This window comes from Sus scrofa, chromosome 9 (assembly GCF_054392235.1).
Source record: "Sus scrofa isolate SSC_HxYL_T2T_F1_AM1 chromosome 9, Sscrofa_HxYL_maternal_Yorkshire_Landrace_v2.0, whole genome shotgun sequence".
NCBI lineage: Eukaryota > Metazoa > Chordata > Mammalia > Artiodactyla > Suidae > Sus > Sus scrofa.
In genome coordinates this window covers 11,545,575-11,573,237 of record NC_139391.1, presented here as the reverse complement: position 1 = coordinate 11,573,237, position 27,663 = coordinate 11,545,575, and the positions used below count along the sequence as shown (strand labels likewise).

Genomic DNA, 27,663 nt, shown 5'->3' with positions numbered 1-27,663 from the left:
GGGGATGGAAAATATATCTGAAGAAATCATTGCTGGAAACTTCCCAAATCTAAAGATACTGATTTCAAGATACAGGAAGCACAGAGGGCCCCAAACAAGTTGAACCCAAATAGACCCACACCAAGATGCATTATAATAAAAATGGCAAAAGTTAATGATAAAGAGAGGATCCTAAAGGCAGCAAGAGAAAAGCCAAGTGTCACTTATAAGGGAACCCCCCATAAGGCTATCAGCTGATTTCTCTACAGAAACTCTACAGGCTAGGAAGGAATGGCAAAAGGTATTTAAAGTGCTGTGCGGAAAAAATATGCAACCTAGAATACTCTATCCAGATGAATATCATTAAAGTAGAAGGGGAAATAAAATTTTTTTCCAACAAACAAAAGCTAAAAGAATACAGCAATACAAAACCCATTCTCAAGGAAATATTGAAAGGGCTTCTTTAAATTAAAAAAAAAAAGAGGAAGAACTAGGATGGAGGAAACCACAATCAGAGAGCAGTCACTCAAATAAGCCAGTATACAGATCTAATCATGCAGATGTTTAAAACAAAATAAAATTAAGAAGAAAAAAAAGAGACATCAAAATCATAAAATGTGGGCAAGGGAAGTAAGGAAATAAATAGTTTCTTTTTAATTTTTTTAAAATTTTTAGTATGGTAATGAAGTGTTTGAACCTATGGGACTATCAGGCTATAACACACAATTATATAGGAAGGGGTTAACATACTTAAAAAACAGGGCAACCACAAATCAAAACCAAACATAGCATTCACAAAAAATGAAAAGAAAAATACTCAAGCAGAAAATAATTGGAGACCATCCAGCCAAAAAAAGAAAGAAAGAATGGAGAATCATAGAATCAACTGGAAAATGAGGCTTAAAATGGCAGTAAATAATCATCTATCAATTATCACCTTAAATGTCAATGGACTGAATGCTCCAACCAAAAGACACAGAGTGGCTGATTGGATAAAAAAACAAAAACCTCTAATATGCTGCCTACAAGAAACTCACCTTAGGACAAAGGACACATAGATTCAAAGTGAGGGAGTGGGAAAAAATATTTCATGCCAATGGACATGACAGGAAAGCAGGAGTTACAATATTCATATTGGACAAAATAGACTTTAAAATGAAAGCCATAAAAAAGACAAAGAAGGCCACTATTTAATGATTAAAGGATCCATTCAAGAAGATGACATACTATCATCAATATATATGCCCCAAATATAGGAGCACCCAGAGACATACAACAAATACTAACAGACACAGAAGGAGAAATTGATGGGAATACAATCGTTGTAGGAGACTTTAATACCCCACTTACATCAATGGACAGATCCTCTGGTGAGAAAGCCAATAAAGCAGCAGAGATCATAAAGGAGACAATAGAAAATTTAGACTTAATTGACATTTTCAGGACACACTATATCCAAAAAAATCAGAACACACATTCTTCTCAAGTGAGCATAGAAAATTCTCAAGAATTGATCACATATTCAGGCACAAAGCTAACCTGAACAAATTTAGGAGCATAGAAATTATTTCAAGTATCTTCTCTGACCACAGTGGCATGAAACTAGGAATCAACCACAGGAAAAGAAATGAGAAAAAACCTACTACATGGAGACTAAACAACATGCTACTAAAAAACCAATGGGTCAATGAGGAAATCAAGAAGGAAATTAAAAAATACCTCGAGTCAAACGATAATGAAGGCACAACCTCTCAAAATCTATGGGATGTCGCAAAAGCAGTCTCAGAGGGAAATTCATAGGAATATACAGGCCTTCCTCAAAAAGAAGAAATCTCAAATTGACAACTTAACCCACCACCTAAATGAATTAGAAAAAGAAGAATAAAAAAGACCTAAAGTCAGCAGAAGGAAGGAAATTTTTAAGATCAAAGAGGAAATCAATAAAATAGAGATTCAAAAAACAATAGAGAAAATTAATAAAACCAAGACCTGGTTCTTTGAAGAGGTAAACAAAGTTGACAAACCCCTGACAAGACTCACTAAGAAGAGGAGAGAAAAAACCCAAATAAACAAAATTAGAAATGAAAAAGGAGAAATCACAATGGATACTGCAGAAATACAAAAAACTATAAGAGAATACTATGAACAACTATGTGCCAACAAATTTGACAATCTGGAAGAAATGGACAACTTTCTGGAATCTTACAGCCTACTGAAACTGAATCAAGAAGAAATAGACCAACTGAACAGACCCGTCACTAGAAATGAAATTGAATATTTCACAAAAACACTCCCTGCAAATAAAAGCCCAGAACCAGATGGCTTCACAGGTGAATTCTACCAAACATACAAGAGGATCTGGTGCCCATTCTCCTTAAACTTTCTCAAAAGTTTGAGGAAGAAGGAACACTCCCAAAGACATTCTATGATGCCACCATTACCCTAATTCCAAAACCAGACAAAGATACCACCAAAAAAGAAAACTATCAGCCAATATCTTTGATGAATATAGACGCAAAAATTCTCAACAAAATTTTAGCCAACCGAATCCAACAACATATCAAAAAGATCGTACACCATGACCAGGTGGGGTGCATCCCAGGTTCACAAGGATGGTTCAACATATGCAAATCAATTAACGTCAAACACCACATTAACAAAAGAAAAGTCAAAAACCATATGATCATCTCAACAGATGCAGAAAAGCATCTGACAAAGTCCAATATCCATTCATAATAAAAAACTCTCACCAAAGTGGGTATAGAGGGAACATTCTTTAACATAATCAAAGCCATTTATGACAAACCCACAGCAAAAATGGTACTCAATGGAGAAAAGCTGAAAGCCTTCTCACTCAAATCTGAAACAAGACAGGGATGCCCACTGTCACCACTGCTCTTCAACATAGTTTTGGCAATCCTAGCCACAGCAATTAGACAAACAAAAGAAATAAAAGGCATCCAAATAGGAAGAGAATAGGTTAAACTGTCACTGTATGCAGACGACATGATACTATACGTAGAAAACCCTAAGGACTCAACCCCAAAACTACTTGAACTGATTAACAAATTCAGCAAAGTAGCAGGATATAAGAGTAACATTCAGAACTCAGTCACATTTCTGTATACTAACAGTGAAACTTTAGAAAAGTAATACGAAAACACAATACCTTTTAAAATTGCACCACAAAAAATCAAATACCTGGGAATACACCTGACCAAGGAGGTAGAGGACTTATATGCTGAGAACTATAAAATGTTAATCAAAGAAATTAAAGAAGATGTATTGAAATGGAAAGATATTCCATGTTCCTCGTTGGAAAAATCAATATTGTAAAAATGGCCATACTACCCAAAGCAATCTGCAGATTCAATGCAATCCCTATCAAATTACCCATGACATTTTTCACAGAACCAGAACAAACAATCCAGAAATGTATATGGAACCACAAAAGACCCAGAATTGCCAAAGCAATCCTGAGAAACAAAAACTAAGCAGGCGGCATAACTCTTCCAGACTTCAGGCACTATTACAAAACCACAGTCATCAAGACAGTGTGGTACTGGTATCAAAACAGACAGATAGACCAATGGAACAGAATAAAGAACCCAGAAATAAACCCTGACACCTATGGTCAATTAATCTCTGACAAGGGAGGAAAGAACATAAAATGGGAAAAAGAGAGTCTTTTCAGCAAATCTTGCTGGGAAACCTGGACAGCTGCATGCACATCAACGAAACTAGAACACATCCGCACACCATGCACCAAAATAAACTCAAAATGGCTGAAAGACAAATATAAGACAAGACACCATCAAACTCCTGGAAGAGAACATAGGCAGAACATTCTCTGACATCAACTCATGAATATTTTCTCAGGTCAGCCTCCCAAGGCAACAGAAATAAGAGCAAAAATAAACTAATGGGACCTAATCAAACTTAAAAGCTTTTGCATAGCAAAGGAAACCAAAAAGAAAACAAAAAGACAACTTACAGAATGGGAGAAAAGTTTCAAATGATGCAGCTGACCAGGGCTTAATCTTTAGGATATACAAGCAACTTATACAACTCAACAGCAAAAAAGCTAACCACCCAATGGAAAAATGGGCAAAATACCTGAATAGACCATTCTCCAAGGAAGATAAACAGATGGCCAACAAGCACATGAAAAAATGCTCAACATCGTTGATTATAAGAGAAATGCAAATCAAAACTACCATGAGATACCACATCATAACAGTCAGAATGGCCATCATTAATAAGTCCACAAATAACAAGTGCTGGAGGAGTTGTGGAGAAAGGGAACCATCCTGTACTGTTGGTGGGAATGTAAGCTGGTACAGCCACTATGGAGGACAGTATGGAGGTACCTTAGAAATCTGTACATAGAACTACCATATGACCCAGTAATCCCACTCTTGGATATATATCCAGACAAAACTTACCTTAAAAAAGACACATGCTCCTGCATGTTCATTACAGTTCTATTCACAATAGCCAAGACATGGAAACAACCCAAATGTCCATCAACAGACAATTGGATCAGGAAGATGTGGTATATATACACAAAAGAATACTACTCATCCATAAAAAAGAATGACATAATGCCATTTGCAGCAACATGGATGGAACTAGAGACTCTCATACTGAGTGAAATAAGTCAGAAAAGGGAAAGATAAATACCATATGATATCACTTATAACTGGAATCTAATATAAAGCACAAATGAACCTTTCCACAGAAACGAAAATCATAGACTTGGAGAATAGACTTGTGGTTGCCCAGGAGGAGAGGGAGGGAGTGGGAGGGATCAGGAGCTTGGGGTTAACAGATGCAAACTATTGCTCTTGGAATGGATTTACAATGAGATCCTGCTGTGTAGCACTGAGAACTATGTTTAGGTACTTACATCACAGCACAACAATGGGAGGAAAAAGTATATATACATGTATGTGTAACTTGGTCCCCACACTGTACAGCAGAAAAATAAATAAATGAATTTTTTTTAAAAAAGGGTTTAGTATTGCACTCTTTTAGCTTTTGTTTGTTGTAGAAATTCCTTATTTCCCCTTCTATTTTAAATGATATTTTTGCTGGGTAGAGTATTCTAGGTTGCAAATCTTTTCTTTTCAGCACTTTAAATATATCTTGCCACTCCCTTCTGGCTTATAGTGTTTCTGTAGAGAAATCAGCTGATAGTATTATGGGGGTTCCCTTATAATTAACGCTTTGCTTTTCTCTTGCTGTCTTTAGAATCCTGTCTTTAACTTTTGCCATTTTTATTATAATGTGTCTTGGTGTGGGCCTGTTTGGGTTCAACTTGTTTTGGGGCCCTCTATGATTCCTATATCTTGATGTTGGATTCCTTTAGAATCCAGAGATAACAGGTGGTTTGCCCCCCCCCCACCTGTAGACCATGCAAGAAGCACCTCATCCTGCTTAGCCCCCAAAGGATGTGCTGCACAAGGTGCTTTTAGTTGCAGGCTCCTGAGAAGCGACAGTGATCAAGCATTTGGGCACTGCCCAGAATGTTTGTCGGTGGCAGCTGCAGGTCAGGTGTGCTCCCAGGGGAGTGAGAGCAACGTCAGGTGGTGGTCTGTCTTAATGTTCTTCTCTGTGGTTCCTTCTGAGGTGGTTGGAGCTGCAATTGATTCTTGTTCAGGTATCCCCAGTGGGTGTGGGCCCTGCCCACCTCTGGAGTGAGGGATAACTGCAGTGGTTTGTTCCCACCCACTGCAGGCCATGCAAGAAGCACCCTGTCCCACTTAGACCATGCAGGGGGTGCTGCACCAGCTGTTCCTAGTTGTATGGTCTCTGGAAGGGACAGTGACCAAGTGTCTGGGCGCCACCCAGAGCATTTGGCAGTGGCAGCTGCAGGGCAGATGTGTTCCCAAGGGAGTGAGTGCAATAGTGTACGGTGCTTTGTAGGCACCGTGTCACACTTAGCCCCCTGATCCCCTTAGCTCACACAAGAGGTGGCTGGCCACTGGTAGCCCACTCAGGAAGCGCCCAGTCTCTCATATACGAGCAAGAGGCTTCTCATCACGGGTATCCTGTGCCAGAAATGCCTGGTCTGCTGTGGGTTAGCAAGCAGCTTCTGTTTGTGAGCAGCCTATGCCACTGCTGCCCCACCCTCTGCAAGCCTGCGGGCACATGCACACACTCCGGCGTAAGGAGTTTCCTATGGCGGCCTGCCTCTCCTCCTCTTCCCCTCCCCAACAATGGTGCCTTTGTCTCTCCTGTGGGTCTGGACCTTCTCCTGGGGTTCCCTCTGCTGTGGCTTTCCACTCCCCAGCCCTTAGCGTACCATTCCCCTGCCTGAGGCACACTGCTCCTTATCCCCTTAGGCTGTCTCCACATTGCTAACCCCAGTCCTCTCCCAGGGACTGACCTCTGGAGCCTAAGTCTCAGTGCCCAGCGAGGCTGTGGTGTCTGGGCTGGTGGTTCAGATGATCTGTGTGGCTCCCACTCTGCTTTTCCCTTCTCAGACCTGCTGCTGTGCTTTTCTCGGCAACTTTGAGATCCTTCTGACTTGGCTGATCTTTCCATCGGTTAGGTGGCTTCTCAGGGTGTGGGTTCCTTTTCTCCTTCTCAGCTCCCTCTCTGGAATGCTAGTGCAGTCCTTATTCATTCTCTCTCTCTCTCTTTTTCTTTGTTCTACTCAGTTATGTCAAGAGTTTCTTACCCTTGTTAGAGGTTTAAGTTCTTCTGCCAGCATTCAGTTGATGTTCTGTGTGAGCTCTTTTACATGTAGATGTGTTTTTTCGATGTGTTTGTGGGAAATGGTGAGCACAACCTCTTACTCCTCCTCCATCTTTCTCCGCCCCCCCAGGTTAAGTTAATTCTTATGCATTTTATTATTTTGTTAAATGGATGTTAGTGGAGTTGCTCCTGCAATTTTCTCTTCTTATTGTTAAATCTTAGTGTATAGAGATACAACTGATTTTTGTGTGTTGACTTTGTATCCTACTACTTTACTGAATTAATTTATTGGTTTTGGGGTGTTTGTGTGTGATCTTAGGGTTTTCCACATATAAGATCATACCATCTAAAAACAAGTAATTTTATTTCTTACTTTCCAGTCTGGATGCCTTTTATTTCCCTATGTTGCCTAATTGCTCTGGCTAGAAATTCCAGGACTCCTATGAATAGAAGTTCCAAAAGCAGATATCCTTGCCTGGTTCCTAATCTTAGAGAAAAAGCTTTCAGTCTTTTCACCATTGGATACCATGTTCAGTCTGGGTTTTTCATATATGTCTTTAATTGCGTTGTGATAGTTTCCTTCTATTTCCAGTCTGTTTAGTGTTCTTATAATGAAAGAGTGTCAAATTTTGTCAAATGCTTTTTCTGTATCAATTGAGAGGATCATGTGTTTTATTCTCCATTCTATTAATGTGTTATATAACATTGACAGATTTTGCTATGTTGAACCATCCTTGCATTCTAGACCATATCCTGCTTGGATATGATTTATAACCCTATTAGTACACTGCTGAATTCTATTTTCTAGTATTTTGTTGAGGATTTTTACATCACTATTTGTAAGAGATATTGGTTGTAGTTTCCTTTTTTTGTAGTGTGTTTGTCTAGTTTTGGTGTCAGGGTTACCTTAGACTCTGCTCACTTTTCTACAATCTTTTTTCATTCCATTCCTCAAACGCAATAACTTATATTGTCCTGTCTTCAAATTCTCTGATTCTTTCTTTTGCCTGCTTATGTGTGATTGGAGTCCTAAAGGAGAGGAGGAACAGGGGAAAAAATCTGTGGGAATGAAAGTAAAAAATCTTCAAAATTTGATAAAAATTAGGTACTAATAGATCCAAGAATCTTTATGAACATTAGGAAGGGTAAATATGCAAGTATACATACACATGTACAAGTCCACATTAAAGGCTATTATAATACCATTTGTCCAGTTTTCAATCCCCCCAAAATCACATGGCATAAAAAATAGGAAAGTATGGCTTATTCAAGGGAAAAAAATAAATCAGCTACCCCTGCAAAAGAGCTTATGTGAAACATACTAAAAAAAGACTTTAAAATAATTGTACTAAAGATATTTGAAGAATTAAAGGATAATGTGTATAAATTCAATAAAATAATATGTGAATGAAAATGGAAATGTAAATAAAAAGTTTTTTAAAACTATAAAAGAAACCAGGAATAAATTCTGGAGATAAGCAGAAGAAAGAATCTTCATTTTTTAATTTAGTTCTTGTACATCTTATCTCCAGAATTTCTTTCTGGTTTCTTTTACAGGAGATTAGTTTAGTCCTTTGGAAGTTGTTTTTAAGCTCTTTAATAGAGGCTCTAAAGTCGTTCTAGTTCTAAATTATCTTCATTTCAAAGGTGTGGCCCTCTGGAGTCTCTAGAAAATGCCTCCAAAATTATTGAGGTCTCTTCACTCTTAGTGGATGGAACTTGAATAATTCATATCCCAGTGTGGGCTCTCCAAATTGTCTTAGAATTTTCTGGTAGTTTTTCATTTCCTTGAGGTTATTCTTGAGGTTATTCATAGAGTTTTACTCTGTGAGGATACACATTGATATTTAGCCATGCATTAAAGAGAACTCTTTACACATTTCCCTGGCAATCTTTTTTTTTTTTTTTGGCATAACTCAAACATCTGTGGAATTCTCGTTTACAGATCCTAGCCGTCTTCACCTCCCCTTCATCTGATATCTTTCTCCTCATTTCAGCACAAGAGCTGTGCCCCTTTTAGGTTTTCCCTTCCAGTGCCACAGTCCAGTATTCATCTATAAGGAGAAAGCCTGGGTAATGCTAGAGACCATTTCATTTTTTTTTTTTTTTTGGCTTTTTCTCTAAAGCCATCATGTTATGCTTCCCATTGTCCATTGGCTGAAAAGTTATTGCCTTATTTTCTCCAGTTTTCTAGTTTTTTTATGGGGAGGAGGCTAAATTTCTACCCTGTTACTCCCCCATGGCCATTACAGAGTTCTCTTCAAGGATATTTTAATGAGAAAGAAAGAAAGATTTTCATAAAACAGAGATTCTTCGAGGTCAACAGCAAAAAAACAGAACCAGGAACTTTTCTAATGATGCCATCTGATGTGAAGTGTCTAGCATCAGATACAATCAGAGCAGGTGTCTAGGTAGGAAATGAATTAGAACAACATAGGAAGATTGTCCAGGTGCCTGCTTAGTATGACTTTGGGGACCACAGGGTCTTGCCCCATCCCCACTCCACTTACCTTACTCTCAGGTCACTATTGTACCCACTTTTTCTTTATCTAAAAAGCTGCTATATAGGGAAGATGCTCTATCACCACAAATAATATGATTTTCACACACCACAAAAGATTGATCCCTAGGGCATGAACATATTGAAATCAACTACAAATTACTGGCACTTAGGCCTTTGCTGAGATTTGACAGGGGGTGAGGAACCCTAGTAATAAGACCTCTGATCTTGATGGGCTTCCTAAGAACTTTATCTACCAAGGTTACTGAATTCAGCCAATTCACACCTTTCCCTTTTCCCCCTTCTACCTGCAGTTATGATAAAGTGCCTTTTCTCATGCATGATTATAACCTAAGAAGAACAACCAATATCATGGAGGTCTTGCCAAATGCCTCCCTCCGAAACCCAACCGTATTTTATTGGGATTTCCTGTCAACTCTGAATGCAGGCAGATGGTTTTCACATTCATGGGTAAGACACATTCCCTAGGTCAAAGAACCTACATTGAATCCCTCTTTTGTATGATGCCATGTGCTGCTTCTGGAGATAAATACACTGTACAGTGAAATTTTGGTGCAAATGTGAGTGGTTCTTCCTGAGAGAGTTGGAGAGCACTTCAAGCAATATTATCATCTGAGCTGAAAGAAGATCACTACTAAGGGGAACCATGGGCAATGAAGGTGGTTTGTTGCAGAGATTATGGTATATTGGAACGAGAGGGGACATGGGGTGTGTGTGTGTGTGTGTGTGTGTGAGTGAAAAAGGAAGGAAAGGAGGAAAGAGAGACAAAAGGAGGGGTAGGGAGGAAGTGGAAGGTAAATTAGGAGAAGAATCAGGGAAACATGAGGAGATTGTGCTTAAACAACTTAGAAAGTTTAGAATTATCCTGAATATTTTAGAGTGAGTAAAACAAAAGCTCAGATTTGCATGTGGTAAAAGTCAAGCCTACCTTCTTGAGATGACGAAAACTTAACAACTTAAATTTTCCAGGTTATCATATGTTTAGAGGGAATCCATGTGACCAAGGTGTTGGCAATCAGATATACTCATTTTGAGTCTGATTTTGACAATAAATATCTGAGAAGGACAGACAGCAGGCATTCGTATTGCCAGCACCTATGGCAGCAGAGCTAACATGGTTGGGGATCAGTTGTGGTAATAGCTGTCTTGTCATGTAATTGTGTAATTAGGAAAATAAATCTAGCTGCCTTGTATATTAAGAGTGGAATAGAATTTTGTCCATATTTGATGTTAATCAAATATAAAGGATTGACTTGATCTTTTTTTGTGTTTAAATAATGAAAAGTAAGTAACTATGTAAGGATAGATTTTTCCACTTCAAATTCACTCTATTAATTAGTGTTAATATAAGGAATACCTGAATGTTGATTTGTAATTACTGAGTCTGCCTCAAAGTACTCACTCTCATATGAGTACATAGCCATAAATGCTGTTTCCATTTGTGTTTTTGTTGTTTTGTTTTTCTTTGTCCTTTGTCTTTTTAGGGCCACACACATGGCATATGGAAATTCCCAGGCTAGTGGTTGAATTGGAGCTGTAGCCGCTGACCTACACCACAACCACAGCCACATGGGATCCAAGCTGCATCTGCGACCTATGCCACAGCTCATAGCAATGTGGCATCCTTAACCCACTGAGCAAGGCCAGGAATAGAACCTTTGTCCTCAGGGATACTGTTAAGGTTCGTTAACCACTGAGCCAGGACGGGAACTCCTGTTTCCATTTGTGAATAAAATGAGATCAATTTGATATTTCAGGTTTCTGTTATACGCATATTCTGTATATGTCTCATTATACATGAAAAAATAGGCACAAACCAGAATGCTTTACTAGAATGTATACATTGGATTAGCTATAGGTAATATTTTGGCAAATATATTCTCCAGATGAAAATGCTGTTGTTATATCTAACATGGAACATATGGTCCATTAAGGTCTTATTTATTGCAAGTGATAGGATAGGATATGTTACTGTGATAAATTTTGGTAGGCTTTTTTTTAGGATTAACAGTTTTATGTTAGCATATTTAGGTGATATGCTTGCAGTGTTTTGTTATACTATTAATCTGGCTACGGAAACGTAAAACTTCAGGTTTACATATGGTTATCTAGAGGCTTTAATTTTGGATTTCACTAAGGAACATCCTTTGCTTGCATGCTGTGTGGTCAGAGGTGATTGAAATGGTGTTGGCACGTGGTTGAAAGATTTGGCTGTTTGGATAATATTCCATAGCAAATAAATTGGTTTTACTTGTAAAAATTATTGTGGGTTGCTCTTCATTTGGATGGGTATAATTATGAATTGGTGATGGTGGTGAGCTGATGATTATTTGTCATTATATTAGTTGTTCTTGAGGTTACTTTGAAAATTAAGCAATGAAATCTGGTTGATAATGAAATAAAAATAGATACAGAAGTTCTGGGAGTTGCCCCTGGAATCTTAGCTGAGTTCTTGTTTCTCCAGCAAAATCAGCATTTATGTAGAGCATTTTTTTTTTCTTTTGTCCCTTTTAGGGCCACACCCACGGCATATGGAGGTTCCCAGGCTAGGGGTCTAATTGGAGCTATTGCTGTCGGTCTGTACCACAGCCACAGCAACGCCAGATCTGAGCCACATCTGCGAGCTACACCCCAGCTCACGGTGACGCTGGATCCTTAACCCACTGAGCGAGGCCAGGGATTGAACCCACAACCTCATGGTTCCTAGTTGGATTCATTTCCCCTGTGCCACAATGGGAACTCCTGTAGAGCATTTTTATATCCCTCTGTGAAAGTATAAATCTCAAAATTACAAAGATATAATTCTCATGCATATAGATGGTGATCAGAATACAAGTTTTATTAAGCATGTTAATCCAGGAACAAGCAGGATGACAACACCCATTCAAAATATTCATCAGACACCAACATGCAAGTAGTCAGTGCAACAAAGAAATGCTGGAATTACATTGCCAAGTTGGATACAAACTTAGTACATTAATTCAGTTAATATACTCTGTATTAACAAAGCCTACTTTTGGAATTGTCATCTCTGTCCAAACTCGTTTCCGTTTCCACTGGACAAAAACCATCTCCACTTTTATCCATTTTCTACAAGTTAACATCTAACTTTACATATTCTGACCCTAACCAATAGTAAATAGTAATTCAAAGAAAGTTACATTCCCCCAAGAGTCAGATGACCCTTCGGTGTATTTGTTAAACCATATGCTACCATGTTGCTACAGGCTTCATTAATCACCTTTTGCCTTATTTCTAAGTTTTGAATAATTTAGGTCCCCTCTTATGATCATAAATAAGTTCTATACATTATTTAGAGGCTATCTCATTGTGATTTTGTGTTATTAGGCTTTTTTACTTTACATCAGTGCAGTGAAAAAATTCACTTAACCTGCTTAAGGTTCCTTGTTATATAATCAGCAAATCTAGAGTCAGATTGTGTTAAACAACTACTAAGGCCATTAAATCATTCCAGAGCTCTTTATCGCTACTACTTGAAAAATAAGAAGCTCATTTAAACCAAGTTTCACATGTATACCACAAATGTGAGCAAATTCCTGTATCCTTTTTCTGCTGATCAGTGACTTTTCTTACTACCTGTAATGTTGGGACAGTGAGCAACAACAGACACCGGACAGTTTGACTAGGAAGACTCAAAGGCGTTGGTTATGAATATAAATTACATCTGTGTCCTTTGTAGGACTGGGGGCTTGTTATACCAGATTGAATGAAATGTATTCTCAAATATGATCCTTCAGATATAACCTTGATTACACAATCAGTTTGTCCAATTATATCCCAGTGGAAATAAGGACATATTTTTATTCAATTTCTGCAAATGACTGCATTGCCATGAAATGTAGCGACTCAGTAAAAATAATTTGTAATGAGAACAAGTTACTAAATACAAAGAATGTTTTGCACAAGTGTAAGAGTATAAAAAGGTCAAAAAGAGAATGGGTTTTGGTCATATGCCCGTCAGGAAATAGAATGTTGAAAAGAATGCTAACAAAGGTCCAAAATGAATAAGCCTGATTTGGTTGCCCTAATCAGTTTATTCAGTCTGGCATGGTTAATGTCCTGCTATATCTGGGGTTATCAGTGTGCTTCCAGAAAGTTACCTGTTCCTGCTTTAAAATTTAATCCTGGAAATATAACTAACTAAATATAACTACGTTCTAACTCATTCCTCTAATACAGTGTCTGAGATGGCAATGTTAGGTTACACTAGGAACCCTATTCTTTGAGTTCCTTGCATATCAGTAGTTAAGTGAATATCTCTATGGTCCTTTCACACAAGAATTTGAATATAGCCTTTCCAATTTCTGATCTGTATCTTATGGAAAAGACCTGTAGATGGACATGTGAATAAAGCAGAAACCAAATGACAATTAAACTGAATTCATTTGGTTAATTTATTATAGTAAACCATGTCAGAAAGTATAATAAAATACACTATTAGTAGAGTATAATACACAACTATTTTCAAATGACTTAGTCTATTTCCGTTATGGTTAAGAACATATTATGGGCATTGAAAACAGCTCTCCTGGTACATCCAGTTTGTTCTTTGAAACTTATATATATAGCAATTTGATGGTTTTTTATATATAATTATTTTACCTGCACAGCATGTGCTGGGAAGGTAAAGGTTCTCTTTTTATCATTTACAATTCCTACCCCATTGAGGGTTTAATACACAGTGTTGAGCTCTAGATGAAGCATGGACATTCTACTTCTGGTCATGACAGTTTATAGGTGCTGGACATGTCCTCCTGCCATAAACAACTAGAAAACCAGACACAATAAATGAAATCATCATTCTCAGATACGAGAGAACAGTCAGTGAAGAATTGTGATCCATGAGTGAAGGAAATAATAGGAGAATGTTATGAATAACCTAATGTTCTTGCCTGGAGGCCCTTTGCAGCTATCACACGGCAGGAGAAACCTAGGCAAAGCATGGATATCTTGCGGAATTGAGGAGAGAAAGATGGGATCTTGCGGAGATCAAGGTGGCTGGAATTTTGAGGGATGAAGACAAAAATGAAAGCAGTCTCCAGAGAAGGGCCTCCAGAAATCTTCATAGTGTTTCTGCTTGAGTCTATTGCTGCTAAGAAGCTCACAAATAGGGTGAAAGTCCACAAGACTGGGCCAAATACTACTAGGGAGCTTTTAGATGAACCATTCTAAGAGCTCACAGGGTCTGGAAGATAATTACATTCTACTTAACAATATCAGAATATAGAGTTTGTTGGACCTTTGGGACCTTTAGTAAAAACCCCAGAAAGGTCACACCTCAGTAATCAGGCTGAACAAACCCTAGATAAAGGCTATTTTATATCCACTCCAAAAAAATTCAGTTGATTTGTTAGTAATATAAACATCTGCCAAGAGGATTGCTACACTTTGGAAGAAACAGCAGCATCAAGACCTCTAACAATGTAACCGTCACAGTCTCCAAGAGCCAATAATAAAATTACTTGGAATACAAGAAGAAGCAGGAAAGTGTGCCTTAAAATCAGGAGAAAAACTACCCATTAAAAAAGAAAAGATCCAAAAAAGATAGAGAAAGGGAATTAAGAGAAAGGAACTTTTCAAAAGCTATCACAAATCTATCATGGATTTAAAGGAAAACAAGAACATAATGAGAGAGATATAAGATCTAAAAACAACCAAACAGAATCTCTAGGACTGAAAACCTAAGCTATCTGAAGTTAGAAATTCTTCAGTGATTGTTGATAGTTGGTGTATTTTGAGTAATTGCTCTAAATCATTTAGTAGTTGAATTAATGGACATAGAATTGTTTGTAATATTTTATTATCCTTTTAATGACTTTGGAATCAATGGTTATATTCCATTTTTCATTCCTGATTTTTATAATTTGTAATTCTCTCTCCTCCAATCTCCTAGAGATCTATCCATTGATAGACAGATCTATTGAACTTCTGGTCAGAGAATCAGTCTTTGGTTTCATTGATTTCTGCTCAAATCTATTTCCTTCCTTCCTTCTTTGTCTGTTTAGGGACACACCCATGGCATTTGGAGGTTCCCAGGCTAGGGGTCCAATCGGAGCTGTAGCTGCCAGCCACGCCCCAGCCACAGCAACATGGGATCCGAGCCATGTCTGTGACTTAGAACACAGCTCACAGCAAAGCCAGATCCCCAACCCACTGAGAGAAGCCAGGGATCGAGCCCACATCCTCATGGACACTAGTAAGATTCATTTCCACTGTACCACAACGGGAACTCCCCATCTCATAGATTTTCATATGTGGCATTTTCATTTTTATTTAGTCCAAAATATTTAAAAATTTCCCAAAGCCCATGGGTTATTTACAAATTTCCTTTTTTTTTTGTTTTTCTTTTTTTGGTCTTTTTGCCTTTTCTAGGGCTGCTCCCGCAGCATATGGAGGTTCCCAGATTAGGGTCCACTTGGAGCTGCAGCTGCCAGCCTACGCCACAGCCACAGCAGCATCGGATCTGAGCCATGTCTGCCACCTACAGCACAGCTCACAGCAATGCCAGATCCTTAACCCACTGAGCAAGGCCAGGGGTTGAACCCACAACCTCATTGTTCCTAGTCGGATTTGTTAACCACTGAGCCATGACAGAAACCCCTAAATTTTCTTTTTAAATTTCCAAATGCTTGCAGATTTTCCAGTTACCTTATTATTGATTATAATTTTTAATTGATTTTATTTTTTTAAGTTTTATGAAGTATAGTTGATTTATAATGTATTCATTTCTGTTGTACAACAAAGTGCTTCAATTATATATATACACATATCCATTCTTTTTCAGATTCTTTTCCTATATAGATTATCACATAATACTGAGTACAGTTCCCTGTGCTATACAGCAGGTCCCTGTTGACCATCCATCCCATATACAATAGTGTATATATGCCATTCCTAAATCCCCAATCCATCCTTCCTCCCTACCTGTCCCCTTTAGTAACCATAAATTGTTTTCAAAGTCTGTGAGTCTGTTTCTGTTTTGTAAATAAGTTCATCTGTATCATTTTTTGATTCCACATATAAATGATACCATATGATGCTTGTCTTTCTCTTATCTGACTTACCTCACTTAGTGTGATAATCTCTAGGTTCATCCATGTTGCTGCAGGTGGCATTTTTCATTCTTTTTTATGGTTGAGTAATATTCCATTGTATATGTGTACCACATCTTCTTTATCCATCATCTATTGATAGACATTTAGGTTGTTTTTATGTTGACTTTTGTAAATAGTGCTGCAGCGAACATTGGGGTACATGTATCTTTTTGAATTATGGTTTTCTCTGGGTAGATGGCCCAGGAGTGGGATTGCTGGATTATATGGTAATACTATTTTTTAGTTTTTTAAGAAACCTCCGTACTTTTTTTCCGTAGTGGTTGTACCAATTTACATTCCCACCAGTAGTGTAGGAAGGGTCCCTTTTTTCCACACCCTCTTCAGCATTTATTGTTTGTAGGCTTTTTGAGGATGCCCATTCTGACTGGTGTGAGGTGGTACCTCATAGTAGGTTTGGTTTGCATTTCTGTAATAATTAGCAATGTTGAGCAGGTTTTGTGTGCACTTTGGCCATCCATATGTCTTCCTTGGAGAAATGTCTATTTCGATTTTCTGCCTATTTTTGATTAGGTTACTTGCTTTTTTTGGATATTGAGCTGCATGGGTTGTTTGTACATTTTGAGATTAGTCTTTTGTTGGTTATTTCATTTACAAATATTTTCTTCTCTCTGTTCATAGGTGGGGCTGTGTTCCCACCCTAGCATTGTTTGGCCTGGGACTCTCAGCACTTGTGCTTACAGGCTGCTGTTGGACAGGGCCAAATTTTTCGAAAATGACAGCCTCCAAAGGCGCTCACTCTGATGATTATTTCCAGGGACCTCCAAGTCCAGTGTCCTGCCACCACAGTGAGCCACAGCTGACTCCTGCATCCCCAAGAGACCCTCCAAGACCTGCATGTAGGTCTGGCTCAGATTCCTATGGAGTCTCTGCTTTGCTCTGGGACACAGTACGCATTGAAACCTCATATGTGCCCTCCAAGAGTGGAGTCTGTTTCCCCTAATCCTGTAGAGCTCCCACATTCAAGCCCTGCTCTTCCCAATGCCAGAACCCCCAGGCTGGGGAACCTGACTTAGGATTCAGAACTCTCACTCCTATAGGAGAGCCTCTGTGATATAGTTATTTTCCAGTTTGTGGGTTGCTCACCTGTTGGGTATGGAATTTGCTTATATCATGATAGTGCCCCTCCTACCATCTTGTTGTGGCTTCTTCTTTTTTTGGGCATAGGATATCTTTTTTGGTCATTTCAAGCCTATTTTGTTGATGGTTGTTCAGCACTTAATTGTGATTTTGGTGTCTTCGTGAGAGGAGTTGAGCTCCCATCCTTCTTTAGCATTTTGTCTCTGTCCTTGAAGCCTAGTTTAATTCTCTTCTGGCCTGATTGCACACTTTGTATGTCTGTTGTTTTTTCATATTAAAGTTCATTTTATGTGTCACAATATGGCCTGTTTAAATGTTCTTTTTGCCATCAAATGTTACAAAAGAGCAAATAAACATATGAAGGTATTTTAAAATATCATTGGTCATTATGGAAATTCAAGTTAAAACATAATTTAATACTACTATTCATCCATTCGAATGGCTAAATCAAAGATACTGATAACAGCAAAAAGTGGCATATCCCTAAGGAATGAAGGTTAAATCAAGGGCTTCTCAGATGAAGGGAAAAATTAGAGAATTTACTCCAGAAGCCCCCCAACCGTGCAAGAAAATATGAGATGGAAACTTGGAACTCTCAGGTTGAAGAAATGGCAATAGAGATGGTAAATGTGGGAGTGAAGAGGATGGACTGTTTTTCTCCTGGTGTTTTAAAAAACATGCGTGACTCTTAAGAGTGAAAATTATATATTTTCTTATTTTTCATGTATGTAGATTTGGTACACAGAGAACTAAACATCATGGGGAGGAGGGAAAAGGGAAAGGGCCTGTAAAACTGTAAGAACTCCACATTTTACTGGAAGTAAGAAAATTCTGAAGCTGAGTGGACTGAAAGTTTAAAGTAGGAAGATAGTTTGTAATCTTTAAAGCAGCCACTTAAAGTATTAAAAAGAAACAGTCCAAAAGAAGGCAAAAAAGAACAGAGAAACAAAAATATAAAGGACAATCAAAAAATCATAAATCGAAATACCTAAATACAGCCATATGAATAATTACAATAAAAATAGAATCAGAGTGTATTAAAATCCAGATTCATGATGTCTATAAAAGCCCATTTCAACTATAACCACCACTATATTATTTTAACCTGTTTTACAGATTGAAGTTAAGATAATGCATAAAGATACACGATATAAACACTAATCAAATGAAATCTGGAGTGGCTATATTAATATCTGGCAGAGTGTACTTCACAACAAGGAAAATTATTAGTGGTAAAGATGGATATTATGAAATTATAGAAAGATCAGCTCATCAAGAATACATATACATCCTAAATGTGTATTCGTTGAACAGTACAGCTTCAATTTACATGAATCAGATCTGGTAGGACTTACAGAAAGAAATAGTAAACAATTATATATTTCAACACTTTTTTTCAGTAACTAAAGAACAAATAGAAAAGAACTAAAAACAAATAGAAGCTAGACTACGTTCTGAGCCATGAAACAAATTTTGACAAATACGAAAGAACAGATTGTTACCAAGTGTGTTACCTGACCAAAATGGAATTAAACTAGAAATCATTAACAGGAAAAAATATCTTGAAATTCCTAAATATTGTCTTTTCTTTTTTAAAAAAGTTGGATAAATTTGATATGTAACATTGTATAAATTTAATGTGTACAGCCTGGGAGTTCCCATTGGGGCACAGTGGAAACAAATCTGACTAGGAACCGTGAGGTTGTGGGTTTGATCCCCTGGCCTCGCTCAGTGGATTAAGGATCCTGCATTGCCATGAGCTGTGGTGTAGGCCAGCAGCTGTAGCTCCAACTAGACTCATAGCCTGGGAACTTCCATGTGCCGTGGGTGCAGGCCTAAAATGCAGGGGAAAAAAAAAGTATACAGCTTGTTACTTTGGTACATTTAAATACTGTAAAATTGTTGCTGCCGTAATGGTATTTATCACATAATATGCTTATAGTAAGATATTGTGGTCAATATTCAAAATACTGTGCTTTAGATCTTTTTGGCTTATTTAGTATTTGTTAGAAGGCTGAACCCTTAAACAGCATCAGTCTTTTCCCTCCACCTCCACACCCCCTGGTAACAACTATTTTACTGTGTGTGGGGTTTTTTTTTTTTTTTAACAGGTTTGTGTTTTTTAGATTCTATGTATAAGTTATATTATACAGTATTTGTCCTGTATGTGTTATAAATATTCCTCCTTCTTCATTATTTTCAAACAGTTTGAGGAGGATTTGTATTATCTTTAAATGTTTGGTAGACTTTACCACTAAAGCTATTTGGTCCTGGAATTTTCTGTGTTGGGAGATTTTTTTATCATTGACTCAGTCTCTTGATTCACTATTGATCTGTTCAGATTTTCTATTTCTGACTGATTCAGTCTTGTTATAGATTGTGAATTTCTAGAAACATATCTATTTCTTCTAGGTTATTTAATTTGTTGACATATAAATGTTCATAGTTGTCTCTTATGAGTCTATGTATTCCGTCTTTTTATTACCTTACTGAGAGCTATGTACACTTTTATATTTTTTATTTCAGATAGAAGAGCTCCTTTCAACATTTCTTATAAGGCAGGTCTAGTGGTAGGAACCCCCTCAGGTTTGTTTGTCTGGTAAAGCCTTTACTTCTCCTTCAAATCTAAAGAGTTACTTTATTGGACAGAGTATTCTGGGCAAGCAAATTTTATCTTTCAATGCTTTGAAAGATTTTCCACTCTCCTGGCCTGGAGAGTTTCTGCTGAGAATCTAATGGGGGCTCCTTTGGGGGATACTTAATTTTTTCCCCCAGCTTCCTTTCTGACAGCTTCATTATAAAGTATCATGTAGGAGGTCTTTTTTCACTGAGTTAAGGTGATTTATTAGCTTTGTGCACTTGTATGTCTATTTCTTTGCCAAAGTTTGGGATGTCTTTAGCTATTACTTCTGTGCATAAATGCTCTGCCAACTTTTCCTTGTCTTCTGGTCAGCTCATTATCTGTCTGTTAGTTCTCCTAATGGAGTCTGATAGTTCTCATAGTGTTTCTTCACCTTTCAGAAATCTTCGTTCTCTCTCTCCTCTTCCACCTGAAACATTTGTAGATTCCTATCTTCCAGCTCACTTATTCTTTCTTTCCTTTTACCTGCTCTATTTTAACTGCTTTCTAATGCATTTTTCATCTTATTTTTTAAGCTCCAGAATGTGTTTCTTTTTTAGAATTGAAAAATTCCCAAATATTAAAAAAACCACACTTCTAAATAATCCCTAGATAAAAGAGGAAATCTCAAGGGAAACTATAATATTTTGAATTGAATGAAAGTAAAAAAAGACAACATACTAAAATTGGTGAAAAGCAACTAACTATACCAGTGATTAGAGAAAAACTCCTGGGATTATCTGCTTATATTAGAAAAGGGAGTCTCAAATAAAAATCTAAGATTCTTCTTTAATAAACTAGAAAAAGAAGAGCAAATTAAACCTTAAGTAAGCAGAAGAAAAGAAAGAATAAAAAGCAGAAGTCAATGAAATGGAAACAGAGAAATAGGAAATTCCAATGAAAAATATCTCATTCTTTGAAGAGATCAGCAAAATTGATAAACATCTAGCCAATTGACCAAGAAAAAAACAGCTAATACACAAAACTTCCAACGTTAGCAATGAAAGAATGTCCATCAGTCCAGACCCTCTAGACATTAATGTTATAATAATGAAAGTGAACAGAGGAGCTGGGTCATACTGGTCCACAAGAGCCAATTATTACATTTCATAGCTTGTGGGACCAGTGGTTAAACCAGTTATGTAATTAGCCATTTAAGGGGGAAAGTGGGAGAACACTGTAAATCAGGTCTTTGTATTCCTAGGAATACACCATTATCTAGGAAATGCTCGTAAATCTTCTCATTTAGATGAAATGGAACAATTCTTTGTATTAATGAAAATTCAATTAACAACTAAGTTAAGAAAAAGAATAGAATTTTATTCAAGCCAAACAAAAGATTATAACCCAGGAGACAGACTCTCAGAAGTTCAGAAACTGTTAGGACTCTTAGAAAGTTGAAGGTACAGTCATATACACTTTCAAGACAGATAATCATACATCATGCTGGAATTTTGTATAACATTCACCAAAGATAAATAGTCCGGATAAACTCATACAAAGTGAACAACAAGTCACATGGCCCCTTACAGAGTTGAGAAAGAATGCTTATCTTTTAGGTTACACTGGAAGCAGGAAAACAATATCTTTACAGTTTAGCAGACATCCCCACCTTTGAGGAAATCTGGTTAATGTATAAAAGATGAACATTGCACATTAAAGGAGAGGAGGAGACCCAAAAGGACAGTGAGAGAGAATTTTATGTATAAATTTTCTTGTTTTGCCTTTTGATATACATTTTATTTCATCATTTGAAAGACATAACTACCAGAACTCACTCAAGAATAAATGCACAACCTAAATAGTTTTATATCTATTGAAGAAATTGCATTTGTAGTGTAAAAACTTCCAACAGAAAATTCCAGGTGCAGGTGTGTTCAGTGGTAAATTCTACCAAATGTACAAAAAAGAAATTCCATAAATATCTTCTAGAAAATGGAAGAGCAGTGGCTAATTCCTAGTGTACTTTGATGAGCCCAGCATTTCCCTGATAACAAATCCATAAAAAAGCATTTTAAGAAATCTCAAGACTGATATCCTTCGTGAATATAAATGGAAATATACTCAACAAAGTATTATAGATTGCATCTAGCAATATATCTAAAGAATATCATATTTTGATCAAAGGAGCTTTATCATGAGAATCCAAGGCTGGTTTACAGTTGAAAATCAATGAATTTATCATGTTAACATACACAAAGTAAAAAGTCATATGATCTCCACGCATGCAGAAAGAGCAAAAGCTTTTAAAGTTTAAGTCCCATTTGTTTATTATTGTTTTTATTTTCATTACTCTTAGAGGTGGGTCAAACAAGATGTTGCTGTGATTTATGTCACAGAGTGTTCTGCCTTTGTTTTCCTCCAAGAGTTTTATAGTATCTGGCCTTACATTTAGGTCTTTAATCTAGTTTGGGTTTATTTTCTCTATGGTGTTAGAGAGTAATCTAATTTCATTCTTTTACATGTAGCTCTCAGGTTTTTCTGGCACAACTTACTGAAAAGATGGTCTTTCTTCCACTATATGTTCTTGCCTCCTTTGTCATAGATGAGTTGATCATTGTTGCCCAGGTTTGTTTCTGGACTTTCTATCCTGTTCAGTTGATCTATATTTCTGTTTTTGTGTAGTTACCATATGATTGTAGCCTTGTAGTATAGTCTGAAGGCAGGGAGCCTGATTCTTCCAGTTCCATTTTTCTTTGTCAGTATTGCTTTAGCTATTCAGGGTCTATTGTTTTTCCATACAAATTTTAAAATATTCTGTTCTAGTTTTGTGAAGAATATCTTTGGTAATTTGATAGGCATTGCATTGAATCTGTAGGTTGCCTTGGATAGTATAGTCATTTTGATGGTACTGATTTTTCCAATCCAAGAGTTTGTTAATATCTCCCATCTTTTTGTGTTGTCTTTGATTTTTTTCATTGGCATCTTACAGTTTTCAGAGTATCGGTCTTTTGTCTCTTTAGGTAGGTTTATTTCTAGGTATTTTATTCATTTTGATGTGATGGTAGATGGGATAGTTTCCCTAAGTTCTCATCTGATCTTTCATTGTTAGTATATAGAAATGCAGTTGATTTATGTGTATTAATTTTGTATCCTGCCACTTTACCAAATACATCAATGAGCTCTAACAATTTACTGGTAGCATTTTTAGGATTCCTAGGTATGGTATCATGTCATCTGCAAAACCTGATACTTTTACTTCTTTTCCAATATGGATTCCTTTTCTTTGTTTTTCTTCTCTGATTGCCCTTGATAGGGCTTCCAAAACTCTGTTGAATAACAGTGGTGAAAGTGGACATCCTTGTCTAGTTCCTGATCTTAGCAGAAATGCTTGTAGTTTTTCACCATTAAGAATGATATTAGCCGTGGATTTGTCATATATGCCCTTTATTATGTTGAAGTAGGTTCCCTCTATGTCCGTTTCAGGAGATTTTTTTTTTATCAGAAATGGGAGTTGGACTTTGACAAAGGTTTTTCTGCATCTATTGAGGTGATCATATGGTTTTTATTTGGAATCTAGTATTAAATGCTCCTGTTAATCTTTACAGTTTTGCTATTTTGACTTTTTGTCCAATTTATCCTTAGAGGAAAGGTTCCACAAATGTCCTTGTATAGTGAATTTCCTATTCCTTTTTCCGTTTAAGGACATTTTAGAAATTATGCACAGGTGAGGTATTTAAATCCTGTCTTGATCTTTCCCATCCAGTTTTTCCCACTATTTTCCCCAATGTGAAGATGTAACAGTTAAGTGAAATATTTGGTCTAGAACTGGTAAAGTCTAACAAAATCTTAAATTCTGAAGCAAATTTCTGTTGTCATTAGGGTTAAGAAAACACTTAATTATTGACCTCAGCTCATATATAGACCATGGTTTAATTCAACACTGATGATCTGCCTTCTAGTCTAGCATGGGGATATTGTGCAAGGTGATTTTTTCTGAGAAAAAAAAATTGAGAAAAGGCAGCTTGCTTAGGTGCTGGATGGATGGATGGAAAGGAGAAAAAATAGAAAAGGTGAAATATGAATGAAGGTAAATATGTGTAAAAAAAAGAGATTATTTGAATCTTGAGAAAATGTGTGATAGCTAGTTTTCTTCTCCTGAGAGACAACTTTTGCCACTGACTTCACCAACAAATGATCAAAATTGGCAAATTATGATAAAAGAAGCCATCTACTAAGTTTAATATAGCCTATAATACAGTCCATATGTATGTGGACTGAGGTATTGGTGAAATGCTGTGTATTACAAAGAAAAAAATGATAGTTCCCTCTGTGAGAAAGTTATACTCAGTAGAAGCAGTACAGCGAGGGAACTGTTGTGAATTGTGCACTTTTCTATGTATCAGACATGTTCCTGGACCTAGTAAATATTTTATAGTATTTAATCATCAAAATAATAATGAAAAGCACATAGATTATTCTTCCCTTTCCACATCTTATAGTTGGGACAATGAAGACTTTGAGAATTTAAATGATTTTACCAACATTACAAAGTAAGAAGGATATGATGCCAGGACTTGAACCTGATTTAAGACATTTACAAATAAGTATAGAAAATAGTGTTAATTAAAGAGATATAAAAATGAGCCATTGGTGTTTAATACCATCAAAGCCTCTTTAATTCAGAAATATTTGAAGATGGCTTCATGAAGGAGGTATCATTTAAACTGAACTTTACAGCTTTGACAAGATTTTAACAGATGGATATGGCAAAGAAGGCAAATGAATGATAGAGCTGGGATTGAATCTAATTTATTCTGAAGCCAAAGCTGATTTTCTTTTCATTACATGAAACTATAAAGGTGAATATGTGTGAAACTAGTGTGGCTGGAAAGTGATTGTATTACCTCAGGGTATAGAAAAAAATGATTGGAAAGGAAGTTCAAGCAAAACAAGAAGAGGAAGGACCTTCAGTGCAAATATAACAGGTTCAATGTATAGAATAAATCATTCCAAATACCATAGTTACCTCTGGAGATTATATTTAATTTCTCTCCTTGTCAACTCTTATCTTAGGATCAGTATTTGAGAGAGCCTGGTGGGGTGAATGATAATGGACCAGCATGGACCAACATAGGGCTCGCTCTGGGGCTAAAGAATAGGAGAATTGGAAAATGCTTTTAATAGGAGCGAATGTTTTCTCCGATGTATTTATTTTTAGATCAGACCATTTTACCATATGAAGCGCCTATCAGAGGCTGATAGAGAAAAAGCAAGTAAACAGAAGATTCCAAAGCTCATGGAATTATTGAAACTTGCGCAGAGGGAAAAAAAACTGGTGATATTTGATCTCAATGCCCCTCCACCAAGACATCCTGCCAGATACTCGTATATCCATCTTGTAGTAAGCGAGATCCTTGACTCTCAAATTGAACAACATCTGGTATGTCTGTCTCAGTAGTTATGGTAGAGGTTGGGAAGTGGGTAGCATTTTTCAAGAGCATAGCATTTGAACCTCACCTACCTTGTAGGTCTCCCTGGGACCCTTAAATATATTTTTCTTCCCTGTAGACATGGAATTGGTTAATTATACAGGTACAGGTGACAATCTAAGAATGACTCAGTTAAATTTACATCAGTAGGAGAACACATTGAGACATTTTGCTGTTTCAGACCAAATGAAATGTCACCACTCTGTTAAAAGGGAATTGTGTAATACTGTATGATGTGACCTGCACCATCACCATTGTAGAGCTATTAGAAAGGTCCTGAACACTGAGGTTTCAAAGCCTAGGTTTCATTAATGATATATAAAGAACAGCTAATTCCTATTTGAGCAGAGATTTGTTCATCATGATTTTCAGAACTCTCTTCATTCCAAATGTCTTAAATTCTCCAAACAGGAAAGAATGCAGTGAGTGAAATGAATACGTGTCTTTTTGCAAATAGAAATATTTCCAATTGTGAGTCACAATAGCATTCTCTGTTGGAAGGAAGTGACCCCTCTCAAAGATAATGTTTAACGTCATCAGCCAGAGGATATCGTTATGATTCTAACCTTTCATCCACACCTACCAGCTCCTCATCCACTGTGGCTGGTGTGCTGACACGGTGGACCTTTTGTCCTATGATATTAACTCGAAAAATAGCCCCAGAACGACACTGACAAAAGCCCCAGAACAACGCTGATGAAAGCCCCATGATGTTAACTCAGAAAATAGCCCCAGAACAACCCTGATGAAAGCCCCGATATCATTAGATAATATTAGGCCAGGTTGACTCTTTTATTATTAAAGCGAATCTGATTTACAAAGTTGTGCCATTTTCTGCTCTACAGCAAAGTGACCCAGTTTTATATACATTTAATACACACACATATATGTGTGTGTGTGTGTGTGTGTATACATGTATATATATACACACACACACACACACATTCTTTTTCTCATATTATCTTGTATCACTTTCTATCCCAAGAGATTGGATATAGGTCCCTGTGCTATATAGTAGGGTCTCATTGCTTATCCATTCTAAATGTTGTAGTTTGCATCTACTAACCCCAACTCCCAGTCCATCCAACTTTCTCCCCCTTGGCAACCATAAGTACGTTCTTTATATCTGTGAGTTTCTGTTTTGTAGATAGATTCATTTGTGCCATATTTTAGATTCCACATATAAGTGATATCATATGGTATTTGTCTCTTTCTGACTTCCTTCACTTAATATGAGAATCTGTAGTTGCATCCATGTTGCAGCAAATGGTGTTAATCTATTCTTTTTTATGGCTCAGTAGTATTCCATTGTATACATGTTAATCCATTCATCTGTCAGTGGATATTTAGATTTTTTCCATGTCTTGGCCATTGTGAATAGTGTTAGAGTGAACATAGGGGTGCACGTATCTTTTTGACTTACAGATTTTTCTGGATATATGCCCAGGAGTGGGATTGTGGGATCATATAGTAGTTTTATATTTAGTTATCTGAGGAACTTCCATACTGTTTTCCATAGTGGTTGTACCAATTTACATTCCCACCATCAGTTTAGGAGGGTTCCCTTTTCTCCACACCCTCTCCAGCATTTGTTATTTGTAGACTTATAAATAGTGGCCTTCTGGCCAGTATTAGATGGTACCTCATTGAGTTTTAATATGCATTTCTCTAATAATTAGTGATGTTGAGCCTCTTTTCATGTGCTTTTTGTAAATCTGTGTATCTTCTTTGGAGAAATGTCTATTTATGTCTCCTTCCCATTTTTGGATTGGGTTTAGTTTTTTGGATATTGAACTGAAAGTGATGATTGTACATTTTGGAGATTAATCCCTTGTCAGTGGCTTCATTTACAAATATTTCCCTCCATTCTGTGCTTTGTATTTTTTATGGTTTCCTTTGATGTGTAAAAGCTTATAAGTTTGATTAGGTCCAACATGTCTATTTTTATTTTTATTTTTATTTTCAGTATTGTATAAAGTGGATCCCAAAAGATACTGCTGCAATTTATGTCAAAAAGTTTGTGGCCTATATTTTCCTTTAAGAGTTTTATATTGTCTGGTCTTAAATTTAGGTCTTGGATCCACTTTGAGTTTATTTTAGTGTATGGTGTTAGAGAGTGTTCTGATTTCATTCTTTGGCATGTAGGTGTTCAGTTTTCTCAGCACCACTGATTGAACACTGTCTTTTCACCATTGT

The 27,663-nt window shown here is 36.9% G+C and overlaps 1 protein-coding gene across 6 annotated transcripts in view; it reads left to right on the top strand.

Annotated features, from left to right (window-relative positions):
* The window catches only part of LOC100525597 (glycerophosphodiester phosphodiesterase domain-containing protein 4-like), a 164,574-nt gene that overhangs the window by 91,526 nt on the left and 45,385 nt on the right, over positions 1 to 27,663 (top strand). For 5 of the 6 annotated variants that reach the window (XM_084975438.1, XM_084975440.1, XM_084975439.1 and 2 more), the window contains 2 exons: positions 9,496 to 9,652; positions 25,197 to 25,418. The exons of the other annotated variant lie outside the window; for it this stretch is intronic. In XM_084975438.1, coding sequence (XP_084831564.1) covers positions 9,496 to 9,652; positions 25,197 to 25,418 — 379 coding nt within the window. The remainder of the gene's footprint in view (positions 1 to 9,495; positions 9,653 to 25,196; positions 25,419 to 27,663) is intronic. 6 annotated transcript variants of the gene reach the window in all.